This window comes from Triplophysa dalaica, chromosome 18 (genome assembly GCF_015846415.1).
Source record: "Triplophysa dalaica isolate WHDGS20190420 chromosome 18, ASM1584641v1, whole genome shotgun sequence".
Lineage (NCBI taxonomy): Eukaryota > Metazoa > Chordata > Actinopteri > Cypriniformes > Nemacheilidae > Triplophysa > Triplophysa dalaica.
Window position 1 is genome coordinate 3,085,310 of NC_079559.1, and position 15,595 is coordinate 3,100,904.

General features: G+C 39.1%; 1 protein-coding gene across 1 annotated transcript in view; it reads right to left on the reverse strand.

The window, feature by feature from the left end:
* The window catches only part of plxna3 (plexin A3), a 137,912-nt gene that overhangs the window by 71,651 nt on the left and 50,666 nt on the right, over window positions 1-15,595 (reverse strand). The window contains exons 4-5 of the mRNA XM_056772406.1: window positions 13,228-13,368; window positions 6,662-6,762 (exon numbers count right to left, since the gene is read on the reverse strand). Of these exons, the coding sequence (XP_056628384.1) occupies window positions 6,662-6,762; window positions 13,228-13,368 (242 nt within the window). The remainder of the gene's footprint in view (window positions 1-6,661; window positions 6,763-13,227; window positions 13,369-15,595) is intronic.

Below are 15,595 nucleotides of genomic sequence, written 5' to 3' on the forward strand. Positions count from 1 at the left end.
TAAAAAAAGAACCACAAACATTGTAATTCGTAAATGTTTAATACTAGAAACAGATTGCTGAATGTCATTTTAATATCCGACTGGAAATGTTTCAGTGATGCGCATTGAAACTCTAAAAAAAAAAATAACATGTACAGTATATAATGAATAAACATTTTGGACATATCCAATAGACATACTTATGAGATGTTCCAGATGTAAAAACATCTAATAAACGTCACACAAAAATGTCTGCAAATGTCTTTTTAACATCTGTCCATGAGCATTTCAGCGCAGTACTTCTTATGAGTAAAAAATCTGAATTAGCATCTCCTAGATGAAAGTGCACACAGAAGTCTTGGCAATCCGGACAGAAGCTTGCAAACCACCGTCATAGTTAACACATGCCAAATTACCATAAGCATACTGCTTCCAGTCGCTGAGGTCAACCGATGTAAACAGCATCATAAAAAACCTGAACCATGAATAGAACATTAATGAACGCTGAGGGACGAGAGCCTCCGTCTACAGAGACCCACACGCCAGATTGAGAGAACCAAACCAAAGCCACAACAAGCCCGAAATGCAGCCGAACAATAACAGCCCCTCTAAAGCTTTTAACCACAGTACTTTTACCCAACACACTACTACTAATTCTCCAGAATCCAGAAGAGCCCCTCCGCAGGAGCGGTAATACAATACAACCTCCATCAACAAATGGGGCTGATTTGAATTACACTGCAAATCCATCTTTCAGCTTCCCCTGGTTGCCATGGACACAAAACCATTTCCAGAGGTACACTTTGTTTTTTCGCGTTTCTCTGTTGCCCCCACCCCTCCACCTGCTTCTTCCACTTGGACTCTCTCTCTCCCTCTTTGGCTCGGCCGTGTCAGTGGCTAGAGGCTAAAGACCCTTCTGAGAATCGAGCACAAAGTCAAGAGAAAAACAAGAAGAGATGCAGGTCAGAGCTGCCCTAGCCAAAAAAAGAAGTAAGTGTTTGGCAATGCTTGTTTGCGAAAAGCTATCTCTCATGGCAACGGCGCTCATCCCTGAGGAGGTGAAGGCAACAAAAACACAGAGAACGCAATGAAAGCATGCAAAAATACGGGGCTTCAAGAAAGTGGGCCACGCTCCGCATACAGCCGTCTGCCCGTCGCTGAACCCTGACCGACGTCAGAAATCTCACCAACATGTCCAACATCCGAAGCGTAATGCTCATAATTGTATCAGCAGGCAAAAGGCAGGTTTCGAAAAAAATCGCTATTTGGTTTGTGACAAAAAGCTGAAATTACGATGACTGTAATATAAACCGAACATCTGCTTGACACAGCTTTTATATCCTAGTGAAAACACAAGGCGGAGAACAGCATCGTGTCGACAGGAGGCATCGAGATAGTATGCGTACATGTCCAAATATTATTATTATTATTATTCACAGCGGTTCCGTTTTGTCAACAAAGGCACATAATAACCATTGAACAAAACCATGGGCGTGCCGTCATAATTCTGCATTATGTGCGTTGATAAAAGATAACAGGCCACTTATGACAGAGGCTATCTTGATTTGCGAAGATGAAAAAACAAGCAAACACAAAAGGTTAAAAGCTTTTGTTCCAGTAATTAAAACACGGTTTTGTTACGACGAGAGATTTCATTAAAACAGTTCACACGCAATGAAAAAGAGATGAAGTCATAAACAATTTTTTCCAACCTATTCCATTTATACAAGATGCGAGAAAGAAACATGGTGCTTTCTTAAGTCCGTCAGCACACACACACACTATGAGCCGTGCACTGTGGGATTGCCAGCGTACGTCCCAAACCATTTCATTCCACTTCAATCTTTCCTTTAAAACACACAGAGCTGTGAAACAGTCTGTTTAAACTCATCCGTCTGTAGACTAACACTATTCAATGTCATTATTCTCAGCAGAATTTTAACTTGATAATGCCGACTGTAATTGGAAACTACTAAGTGAGGCGAAAGTAATGAGAACAAAGCTTTATCGCCTTACAACAGGAAACCATTTCTGCAAAATATGTCCTCAAAGGATTGATTCAGGCATTTAAATATTCGGTTTCTGACTATTCTCAAAAAAATGCTAAGAACATCGAGCCATATGCGACTCTGTACATTATGAGCCGACTCTCAGCAACTCCTTTCCCTGCATGTTGTCATACATTCATTTTCTCATTTCCTAGCATTTTAAGTCAATGCTCACCATATTTATACAAAATATCAACTTTAAAGTTTAGAAGGATAGTTTACGCAAAAAATACAATTCCATCATTATTTACTCACTCTAAAGTTGTTTCAAACCTGTATACATTTCTTTGTTCCGTTGAACAAAAGGAAAGATACTTGGAAAAATGAGATTTCTAGGGCAACATTGACTACCATAGTAGAAAGAATTATTGTATATTTTTTTTAGTTCTGTTGAACACAAAAATAAATTCTTGGGAACCTTTGACTACCATTTTCCCTACTATGGCAGGCTTTCAACCTATATGTCATAGAGAATAAATGCTTACATTATGAAAATCACAGGAGGATTAAATGTCTGCAATACAGGACCCACAATCTCTCACCGAATTCCAGTCCAAGTATATGCAATCTAGTTTCCTTTAGTCTAAAACATTCCAGCAACAATGTACAAAATACAAAGGCAATGTTAAAGCGGGCGTAACGCACAGTGTTTCTGCCAATCTCATATTAATCTTGAGCACCTATAGAGTAGTATTGCATACTTCGTATCTTCGAAGAGTATTTAGTCTGATCACATTATAAAAGATAGTCACAGCTGTACAATTGTTTAAAAAAACATAAGGCGCGTGCGGGGGGGGAGGGGTAGGCTGAACCAAAGCACGTGAGCACCCATTTTGAATGTTGGCAATCAAACATCAGAGGGCATCATTGACTTCCATTGTATGAACACAAACCACTGAGACATGTTTCAAAATATCTTCTTAAACGGGTTGAGTTACATGAGAATGCTAACATTTATTCACAAATGTTATTTCTGGGTGAACTATTCTTTCAAGCAGTGTTCTGTTCTGGTTCCTACACACAAAACCCTTACGGTCAGTTCAGCACAAGCAACACTCACATTGTCAAGAAAAAGCAATAAATCTAGTTTAAAAAATATTTGCAAAAGAACGTCCGTATAATTCCATTCAAAACAAAACGCCAAAGCAATTACATTTCAAACTCTCTATTTAACTCTGTCACAAAGCCGTAGTCTTAATAATAATAAAAAACACTTCATAATGTCACTCATTCACAGACGTTTTAGAGTCACATCCAGGATTTCAAAGATTGCTCAATTGTTTTGCATAGAAAACGTGTGACCTGTCTTTCAAATTACACTACTAATGCAACAGTGCACAATCCATTTTTGAGCCCGTTTTTATTATGTTAAAACAGGAACTCATAAAAGGTCACTTTTTGTTCTGTTAAGCCTTGGGAGTTAAACGTTCAGCGTAATACCCAACCTTCAGACAAACCTGATACACTCAAATACTCAGAGCTTCGCTTTAATAAAACAGGCTTGACGGCCCTAAACAGCGGAGACACTTCTGAGCCGGTTTTTCTCAAGGTCATCTTTTCACTGTCAATGCAAACAGTTTCCATCCACTCGCGGTCTCAGCGGTCCGAACGACACGGAGACGCATGGCAGATTGCATGTGACCTGACTGCTCGCTGATCGTCTACACTCCCAGATCATCACAGTTTCTCCTGAACTTGGATAAAAATAGACACCCACGCTGAACTCACGTTAAGGTGGAAGGTCACGACCTGTTATAGCAACCGACGGGATCCCGAGTACAACATTAAAATCGGATGCTTTGCTTGATGTGTTGCTAATTGCGACGTGCAGCGGCTGTCACAAGGTCATGTTAAGTCTGGGGATACGCTATTAATATGCAAACAAATGTCATTTTCCATCGTGCGCAGGAAAGGCTCGCGCTAATTATTCCATCAATTCCAGATTTACATCTTAATTAAAGATTTTTATCTCGCTGAACGTATAGCCGTGAAACTAAAGCAGATCAGATCGGGGTTTTTTCTCTGACTTATAAAACTAAACAATGGTCTTGAAAGCCGTACAGGAAAGCAGAACAAAGCTGTTCTATCATTTACCTCTGGATAACTTTATCTGTGTCTATACGCCGCTGTCAAACCGTTCGGAAACGCTGCGACTCTGCTTCCAATTTGTGCAACACAATGGAAACCAAAGCCAGACACTGTACAGATTTTACAGATGAAAAGACATCAACTTTTAATACTTCTTAAACGAAGGCCTAACCGCCGCCCCTCTGCCCCGCACACACTTAAGTCAAAACCTTTCTCATTTCATTCCAGCAAACAGTCCATAAATTAACCGCCGTGTTCTAAGATCACACATGTTCTTCCTCCCCGGCTCTGACTAAACACAGCCCACTCTCTAACGGCATTTCTTCTAGAGTTCATCCATTACAGGAGAGAGCCCGGCGTTCTGATGACAGGCGATAGGCAACGTGGGGTGGCAGTAAGCCAGCAATAGCCAGACGCTTCCTGTTTCCCCTGACGGCCGTCACCAGCCCCCTGACCAGCTGCTGCCTGGGGATCAACCGGAGGAAAGAGACGAGAAGCAAACATGTGGGGAAAGCTGTCACCTGCCAAGTCCTGTATGAGGTAGTCGAAATGGCAGTCACCAGCGACGCCGCGTTCCGATTGGCTGGCTGCGCTCCAGAATTCTCAGAGGTGTCTTGAAAACTTAATGAATGAATTCGGAGCATGTTTTCATGGGATGGCTTAACTACAGCTATGGCTCGCACTAAAGCAGATTGCATATCAAAGCTTAACAATTTGACATGTCAAATTCATCATGACTGTTGAAATTCTTGTGAACTCTTTAAATCAAATCTTTATTATTATATACTAGAAACAGACACATCCACTGATCCATCGACATTTCTCTATGTTTACATATATGCATCTATTTCTATTCATGTCTATCTACATCAATACTTCCCTGTTTCTACATCTGTGTTTCTATTTCTAGATCCAGATCCTCTATTCTCTTATCTATGTCCATCTACATCTATGTTTCCGTGTGTATATCTGTGTCAATCTACATTTATATCTTAATCTATGTTTATATTTCTACATCTAGATTGGCTATGTCTACATCTATGTATCTATACCAAGCTATGCATCTATTTCTACATCAATGTCTATAAACATCTATGTTTTTTATTTCCACTTCTAGATTCTATTCATCTATATCTATGTGTATATATCAACCTACACATCTATATTCTATGCATCTATATTTACATAAATGTCTTTCTATATGTATGTGCATCCACATCTATGGACCTATGCCTACATCTATGTATCTATATCATGCCATGAATCTATTTCTACATCAATGTCTATCTACATCAGTGTATTCACAGCTATGCATCTATGCCATCTACATCTATGCCATCTTCAACTAGATTGTATATGTCTACACCTACGTATCTATATTTACCTATGCATCTGTATCTATACAAATCTACATCTATGTGTATCCACATATATGCATCTGTCTATCTACATCTATGTTTTTTAGTTCCACATCTAGAATCTATGCATCTATATCTATGTAAATCAACCTACACATCTATAGTCTATGCATCTACATTTACGTAAATGTCTTTCTATATGTATGTGCATCCACATCTATGGACCTATGCCTACATCTATGTATCTATATCATGCTATGAATCTATTTCAACATCAATGTCTATCTACATCTGTGTATTCACATCTATGCATCTATGTTTATCTACATTTATGTTTCCAATTTTACATCTAGATTCTATATGTCTATACACCTACGTATCTATATTTATCTATGCATCTGTATCTACACAAATCTACATATATGTGTACCCACATTTATGCATCTATGCCATCTACATCTAGATTGTATATGTCTACACCTATGTATCTATATTTATCTATGCATCTGTATCTACACAAATCTACATCTATGTGTATTCACATCTATGCATCTGTCTATCTACATCTATGTTTCTAATTCTACATCTAGATTGTATATGTCTACACCTACGTATCTATATTTACCTATGCAACTGTATCTATACAAATCTACATCTATGTGTATCCACATATATGCATCTGTCTCTGATCTACATCTAAGCCTAAGTGCCCATCTAAGTATACTGTAACAGTCTGGGAGAACTGGGCATGCGCATGGCTGCATGTATGGACTAAATGAGATAGTGACCGAACGAGAGACGACATATCAGCTCTGCCGACTTCTGTCCTTTATTTTCCTCCAGTTTGTTTTTGTGACGACCGTGTGTTGTCTTATGTTTTCATCGTTCAATCAGCATGTACACTGATGAGTATGATGATGTGATCAGCTTTATTAAACCTGCGGAAAATACAACGGCATTTCCTTCTCGACTGGTACTATTTTTCGCTCCACACTCAACATCACAACTTTGCGTAGCAATGCACACACGAAAGCGTATGTATATAAAAACAAATCTCGCTAGACTTTGTATTCAACAGTACCAGGATGAATGAGATTCACTCGCGCAAAAAACTCCTTCCACTCTTCTATTCAAACATATTGTAAAGCACAAGCTGGAACCTGTGAAAGGGAGATGACGTTAACTCACTTGTTATGCAGGACACACCAGCCGCAGTGAGGGTCCCCGGAGCCCAGACACGTCTTACAGGTGCTGTACTGAGAACAGCTCTCCACCGACAGACGGCTCACCTGTAACACATTAATACAACTCATGTCACACTAATATAAACAAAGGCGAACATCTTTATCTACTAGTCATATGGAACGGATTTAAAATAGACGTTCTGTTTAAAGGGGAAGTTCATCATTTTAACACATTCTCGTATTTCAGATTAATATGTACAGACAACTGGAGTCATGTCATTTATACGACAGATGCGCTGAATATTCTTGTAGGAAAATTGTGTAATATCAAAACATGGCTATCCCCTTGGCTATAATCCCCAAAGGTCCGATCAGAGCGTCTGAAAGTCACATGACGCAGCAAACAGCAGTTCATCTCGACACGCGTCTTCATTCAAAGCTCCCGTCATCCATCTGAACAGCACATGTCCAGAATTCGGCAGCAAACAATTTCAGTTGTTTGTAAACACTTTCAAACTGTCAGGATTGTCGGTACAGAGAAACACAGCGGAGAGGCCGTTAAACATTCCCAGGCACATTCATATGCCCAGACTGCTATAATATCAGCGTCAACTGATGCAGAGAAAAGAAAATATTACACAACAATGCAGAGGAGACTCGTAAAAACGCACGTTCTGAGGACGGTTACATTATAATCGCTGCAGATGTGGCCGTGCGCCGGGGAGGAACGCCATCGCCAAACAGGATGGCACGTTAAAAAATCATCTCATCCCTGCTTCAAAAAAACACAAGCTTATATAAATGATTATCGGGAGACTGAGGTAGTGGGAGGTCTAAGACAAAAATAACATGAATATATTCAAGTTTAAAGGGAGGTTTTCAGATCAAAGTTGGTGTGGGCTGTTAACGGGGCTGACGACTGGCTTACATAATGCTCGGAAAGAAGGCGAAACCCAAAAGTTGTTGTTTTTGAGAACCGTTCTATAAACGCTCATTCCATGGAGTTGTAATCGCCTTTGATCGCTGGCAAGATTACAGTTGAGAGTGAGAAAAACAAGAGGCACAAAAAAACACCCCCACCCAAAAGGGACAGCTCAGCCTTTCAAGTGAGTGGCTGCTGGCTCTTCACCACAGTGTGTGTATGTGTGTGTGTGTGTACCCGTGTGTGTACCCGTGTGTGTGTTGCGTCAGCAAGTCAGGCCGGGTGGGTGAGGTGCAGTCTGTTTAGTCCCATGTTAATTTATTCCGCCACATTGCTATGCATAAATGTACGGTTTTGTAATCGAGTGTAGACCTCTGATGGCACTTAAAGTCAACATGGCGTCAAAATGCTGTCATCTTTAATTTACTCTCATTTGTTTGTTTTGCAGGACGCACCATGACCACTTTACGCTATTTTTGGTGATCAGTCTTGGTCCCTATTTACATTCACTGCATGTAAAACAGCATAATATTTGAGAAACTTAAAGGTGCAATCTGTAACTTTTGCCTCTTTATCGCCATCTCTGTTTGAAACATAACATTGCACGTTACTTTACCTGTATAGACGGTTTTAGCGGCAATAAAAAGAAAAACGTTATGTAACCAAAACTTAACTTCCGGTAGACCTCGGCAAAGAACTACCTGTTTTGATTTAATTTAAAACAATTAATATACAATAAAATATGAATATAAATGTATAATAATTTAAATGAAACAGAAAAAAAATATTGTTGTTTTATTATATTTAAACTTCAAATATAGATTTTATTAATTTATTATAAATATTCAATTATATTATATCCAATGACAGAGCGGAAGTTAACTTCGAAACCAGGTGCGTGCGTCCACAAAATGGACAAACGTCAATTATCATAATTATACCATTTCCACTAAAGAAGTGAGACAGTTTTAAACACTGATATTGTTATGTACTTGCTCAATAACAGTCTTGTGTTTATTTTTAACCCTTAAAATGGCAAGTTTAAAAAAGTATTTTTGGATGCACTAGCCCTTTAAATGCATTTGTCAAGTGTCAATGTTATATAACGCGGTCATAAGATCCCAACGCACCCGAAATACACAAACAAAAATACACATGAACATACACCGACGTATACGTGCAGGAAGAGTCCATTGGGTCTGCTCTTATTGGTAACCATATAATCATAAAGCAAAATGATTCTTCGGTAAACACAGCCAGGAGCACCACAACTCGCACCGTCGCTTTCTGATGGATGAGCACAACGTTTGATAAATGAAAGGTTTTTTCTCGTTCACTCTCTCGCTCTCTCTCTCCAAAGAAATGGCTGTATTATAGATGTGATGCGAGGAGCGGGATGGTAAATAATGACGCCGCTCGGAAAGCTTGCCATTCACAGACCTTTTTACTGACACCCATCTAAAGGCTCTGAGTGGCAGCGGGCCATTTTCGGAGCATACCCACTCTCTCACCTCTCCGTGCACCTGCCGCAAATGAAATATTCAAATGCCGCAACTCCAGTGGTCAGTGCAAGATATGAATTATTGACTCACGGCCGTTTCTTCTCAGTTCATGTTTCATAAAGTGAGCGGGGCATTGTGCATCTACAGAGGGAACTCACAAAGATTCGGAGCGGCGGAGAAACCCTTCCTTGTGAAGTGAGGTGATCGGGACGACCCTTTGAACGGTTAGCAGAAGAACTGGCTGCACTGAAACATCTCCATGTGTGAGAGATAACAACAGATGAAATGCATCTAGAATGTGTTTCTACAATACAGAACTTTGGAAGAAAAAACATTTTAGTTTCTTACAGCACACATGTTGCCTTCTTTTCCTCCTGGAAATAAAAAAAAATCATGGGTGCGCTTCACATTGCTTTACAAAAGCGTCTGCCAGATGCATAAATGTAAATTTGAACTACAAAACCTAGAAGTTGTCACAACGTGATGCATGTCCAAGTAATTTTAAACATAAAAAAACTCAGTATAATATTTGATTCAGTGTAATATCTTTCTTTTCCACTTACTGACAAACACAAGAAGCTTTTCGGGCATATGACATAATGAAAATTTTATGCCGTGTCGACAGGAATGTGCTTTTAAGCCAAGAAATAAGAATATAATTCTCTTTTCTTTCTGCTGATGTCAACTTTTTCTCTCATAAATAGCAACCTTTGACACCACAGGATGAGAGGTAATCTTTCTCAGGAGGTCCGGTCCAGCTCAAACCTTCGTCTCATGTTTTCAGAGAATTACTCAGAATCTACTCATTATGATCCAAATGCAAAGAAAAGCTTTTGTTCGGCTACGAGACCATGGAGCGTTCTGTTCAGAGCAGTCTGATGTTTTAACATGAACATCTCTTTCACTTCTCGACACAAATCTGGATGCGTGGTGCTCAACGATGGCACTTTAAAACACGAGCGATGCTTTTGTGAGACTGAGAGAGAGAACATTCATCAAGTTTCTCACTTATGTTTGAGTTGTATCCATGAGAAATCCAGAACCTCTCTGAACTCGACCGTTCTCTTGAGCGATGGCCTCTCGGTTCACATCATGCTAATGTAAATGTTTCTATAGTATCTAGGAGATATATTGAACGTTTGAAGGTATGGATGAAAGCATCTGCCAAATGCATAATGCAATATTATAATAGCACTGCGAAATGTATTACTTTCTTGGAATTTTTCTCTTGTTCTTACAATGGAAATAAAAGTACTTGATTCAAGAATTTAGAAGCAAAATGACTTCATATCTTTAGTCTTGTTTTCCAAAAAAAAGGATGGTCAAAGTGTATGCCTAAAACAAGAAAATGAAAATAACAAGAGTATTACAAAATTCCGTTTACTGAATTATATTTTCTTTACCTATTGGGAGATTGTTTTCTTGCTTCAAGCATTAACACATATATATTTAATTTAATGTAGAAATCTAAAATCTCAGGTCAATTTATTTAATTTTTTATATATTTGAACTTGAAATCAAGACAAAATAGTGATTTCAATATGTGACCGTGGACAACAAAACCAGTCTTATGGGTTAATTTTTCGAAGTTGTGATTTTTTTACGTAATCCGAAAGCTGAATAAATAAGATTTCTATTGATGGATGAGTTGTTAGAATAGGAAAATATCTGGCTGAGATACAACAATTTAAAACTCTGGATTCTAGGAGAGCAAAAAAATATACATATTGAGAAAATTGCCTATGAAGTTGTGAATCAGGGGCACTGTGGCAGGCAATCCACTCAAATAAATAAAGTTTTTATATATTTAAAGTATGAAATTTATAAAACATCTTCATGGAACATGATCTTTACCAAATATACTATGATTTTGGGCATTAAAGAAAAATCAATCATTTTGACCCATACAATATATTTTTGTCTTTTACTAAATATGTTCCCGTGCTACTTAAGACTGGTTTTGTGATCCGGGGTCACATATAAGAAATTTGCGTTCAAGCTGTAAATTTTTCTTATCTGTATGTAGATTGTTGACAAATGAACCGTAAACGTGTCCTATGGTGGGACAGCAAAATAACAATAAAGACAAATCTCTCTTAATATATAATCAAATTATGAATATATATTATAGAAAAAAATTAAATGAAATTTTAGACAAATTAACGGTTTATTTGTCAACTACCCATGTGTGTTCACTGAAAGTCAAAACTGTTGCATTGCCAGTGGAATGTTCTACAATGGAGCTGCTGGCGATTAAGCATCTAATTTCATCTAATATTTAATATCTTCAAAAGGCTAAAAAAAACGGACCCTTTTTTTAAGCTATATGTCCCAGATCTCTGTTACAGTACACATTATGGAACAGTTGTACCTTCAAGCGTAAACGCTCATGAAATTAATACCACTATCTGCATGTCTAATTCCTGCCCACGCTCCTCTGAAGCCTGGAGCACATTACAATTTCTATCAGTTTTTCCACTGAATCAAACAGATAAGGATTTAAAAATACCCCTGCGCTAAAAGATTGAAGCTTTGCTCCCGTTTCAGTGCGTCACTCGAACCACGTTTTAAAGAATCACTCAAAAATGAAGCCTTTCAAAAAATACACAAGGACAACAAATTTCTGCTCGTCTCTTTTTTCCTGCGAGAAATAAATGAGCATTGAGAGGAAGGAAAAGGAACAAGAAGAGAGAGCTCTATTCTGTCTACAGCTGTACTGTATGAGAGAGAGTGTCTGCGTCTGTTCAGCGGAGGAACATCCATTTATCCTTCCTTTCCTTCAGCTGCATAATGGAGCATTATGGGAAGGCTGTTATTCCGCACGGCGCTGGATGGAAACGCTTCCCCGCCATTTCTTATTAGGGCCGAGCAGCTGGGGCTCTCATTCAAAGTCGTGAACCAGCGTTTCATATTCTGTTTTCCTGTCTCGCAGATGTTAAAACAACATATTTGAGATTCTGGTCGGGGTCTTGAAACAAAAGCAGTTTGGAGACAGGGCCCGGGTGTCGCTCACTCATTCCACACAAATGTGTCTTTATTCGTTTACTCGCTGTGTGGTGCGAATATTTTAGCTGCCGTTATTATAGCGATTAAATTAGTGACAAACAACAACTGGTGAATCAAAAACAAAAAAGTGTTACAACTGAATTACCAAATTTGACAGAAATTTTCATTCTACAACTTTAGGTAAAAGGAAAATAAATACATATTTTGGTAACACTTTCCTTAAAGCCTGTTTGCATAATGTTTTACAAAAATAGTTTAAAAGCATTGTAATGCACCTTTCAACGCATTGTTATGTCTTATAAATAATGTGTATTACAGTTAAAACATTACAACACTTAGCAGTTCATTGTTACACTACACATTTTAAATTGGTTTTACTTCTTTACAACTACATATAACGCATTACAGCACACATTATGAAGAATTATAATGCATTTTGCACTTTAATAACTCTTTATAATGCATTATACATACATGCTTCAAGGAAAGTGTTACCCATCATTTCTATAGATATTAATAAGTCACTATGATACTTAAAAAAGCAATAGCATTATCAGCTTAAACCTTTTCTGTTTCCAAGATTCATAAAGAACAAAAAAATTATCAATATTTTCTCCTTCGCATTCATAATTCCACACCGGCCATAACATATCAGTTACCCACCATAAAAATATCCAGCAAAATATTTATATTGCTAGATCTACAAATGACTGAAAAGATGGATCATCATTTAATTGGTTCTAGTGACATCATAATGGACAAGCTTACACACACAAACTAGTTCTCAAATGTTACTTTTCCACTGCAAAGTACTGCACAATACGGCGCAATGAGCGGCAAGATTAGCTTACCCTCGTACGCCGTCGAGCAAACCAAATGATCGTAGTCTGCTCTTTGCTGTATGATGTATGAACTCTCGGGTGTTTTTAGCAGTATTTCGTTTCGCTCCTATCCGCCATCGATTCGTTCCATTAATCCGGTGTTGTGCTTTTGTTTGTGTCACGTTCACGATGATGCTACGGCAGTAGCAACTATGATGATAAGCTTATTAAACTGCAGTGGAAAAGCAAACTAAGCCAAAGTGAAGTGAGCTGTACTGAGCCGATTAGTACTAAACCTGACAAAGCGTCATCATTTTACCTGTTTCTCGCTCAGCAGGTAGATGTAGTGGTACTCTGGACTGAACACCATGTCACGTAAGATCGGGTTTCCTTCCACGACACTCACAGTCTCGTACAGCAGTGCACTCTCGGGCGAAGGAGGTGTGTCATCTACTCGAATCTGAGAAGAAACACAAATATTCCACAAGAAATTAAAAATACTTTCAAGACACTTTAAATCAGCACAAATCACACTTTATTCTAATATACAACAGCCTCGTTTCACAATCCCAAGAGATACAATGAAGGTAATAGTTTTTTTTCCACTTGAAAATGCATCAATTTCTAAAAGCAAAAGTAGGGCGTTTAGCAGTGAACGACTTTAAATTATAGCCACTTTTAGCCTAATGGAGATCATAAAGGTGTTTCTGTTTGGCAGCAAGCTCCGCATATCAACGTTTACACATCTGAAATGCTTCCCGACACACGCAGGATTATCTCATTTTCCTCACGAATGCAGAAATCTTCAGCTGACCTAGAAAACGAACGCCGAATGTACGCAAAACAGCAGCGGAGATCGGAGAAAACAGATTCCGGTATATGATCAGATGTGTGATAAAAATCAATTACACTCGAACACACACACAAACCCCATGCTGCTTCATCATTACCAATGATTCTTGTTTCCTCACACAGATAATTAGAGCAGTTGAGCTCGCCGGGTAGGAACAGAGTTCTAGATGTGTCAAAATCCAAAGCATCTTTGAAGTGACGATGGAGGAAAAAAATCCAGAGAGCTCCTGACAACCCCATTTAAAGTCAGAGAGCTCACCTGAAAACCGCAAGCCGGCGCCTCCGTCCTAATCGATTCTGACGCAAACGTGATAGAAGAGCGAAATAAGGGCGTAAGTAAACTCATTTCCTGCGGAAAAAGGTATGCAGAAAGATCAAAACGATGAGAACCAAACGAAAAGGAAGGAGAGAAAAACAAGCACACAAGCAGATGCGTTGGCAGCGGACTTGGGCCGTCTCCTAAATATCTGGGTCGGTCTGAAGTGACAAACATCGTTAGTCTGTTAATTAGCTGCTTTCTCATTGCAGCAGTTGCAGTAATTAGGGTTGACAAGGTGGCATCAATTAGTCGAAGTCTGCCATATTGGGTGTCACGTACTGCCGGCCAAGTCAAAGCCCACGTCTCTCCGGGCAGCAGGACAGAAGGGTTTGAAACGAGACGGACTGCGTCTGCACCTCATCAATTCATGCGCCGCCAGCTGTAGTGTCGCGTTTCGCAGTCTTCATCTACACGCTCCCGTCAATTTAAGCGGATCGGTTTGACGCCACCTGCACAATGTGATCAATTTGCAAATAAGTTCAAGGCCGTTCAGTTGTAAACGATCACGTTGTTTCTCGTTTTGGTTACGCAAGCCCGTCAGAATGTGGGGAAATTTGAGTATCGTACCTTGGAAAACAATCCTACACCAGCAGTGCCACTGTGTCACGGCTCTTTTAATAGAACGCTTACAGTATGCAAACATAATTCCTGGAGAATGGTCGAACGTTTGCGCGGAGATGGAGACGAGACTAAACTGGTACATGTTCAAATTTACAGAACAGAGTGAGTCCCGATTTAAACAAAATGGCTTGCTCTGGCACGATTTACTTCAATAAGATACGCTGGGAATCTGATAAAAAGCTTTGACTGTATTTTGTTTACGAGACCGCTCATTTTGACGATGGCGTTGTGACATCAAAATAGAATTTAAGAAAGATTCATGTGAATTTACTATGAATCCAAATGCTTATTTTATACAATCAACTTGAAATTTTAATTGGTTATTGTGTTCACAATTTTTAAATGACACAGGAAAAGTGAACTTCCGTCACAAAAAACTTTTCTCAAAACTTTTCTTTCTAATTGTGACAATCCAAACTATTGCACAGGTGAAAATAAAAGTGGCAACTTTTCAGCAAGATAAAAACTGGACAGCGCATGATTGCTAAGGTCTGTTTGCCAAAATGACAGTAAAACCCGTCAGATATCTCTCGCTCAATAAATGGGGACTATGGAGCCCAAAAACCCCAGCGATTGCTCCCCTGTAATCACTTGCACTTTTCTGCCAGCCTGAAAAAAGAAAAACGTCAGTGGTGAACTTAAATGGCTTTCAGGAGGACACGCTGAAGATGTGTACTCTTTTCTGCAGGCTGGGATGTCCTCGCGGCACGCTCGAGTGTTTGAAATTCAAAGTGCTTGCTCGACCTGTCGAGAGCTGACCCGACGACAACATCAAACAGCTCAGATGAGGGTAATTGGAATTTAGATAAATATTACCTTCCCCCCTCTGCCTCTCTGCCACTCAAATGATGCCGGGTGGCGTCGAACCGCCTATCCATCTATTAATTAACCTGCC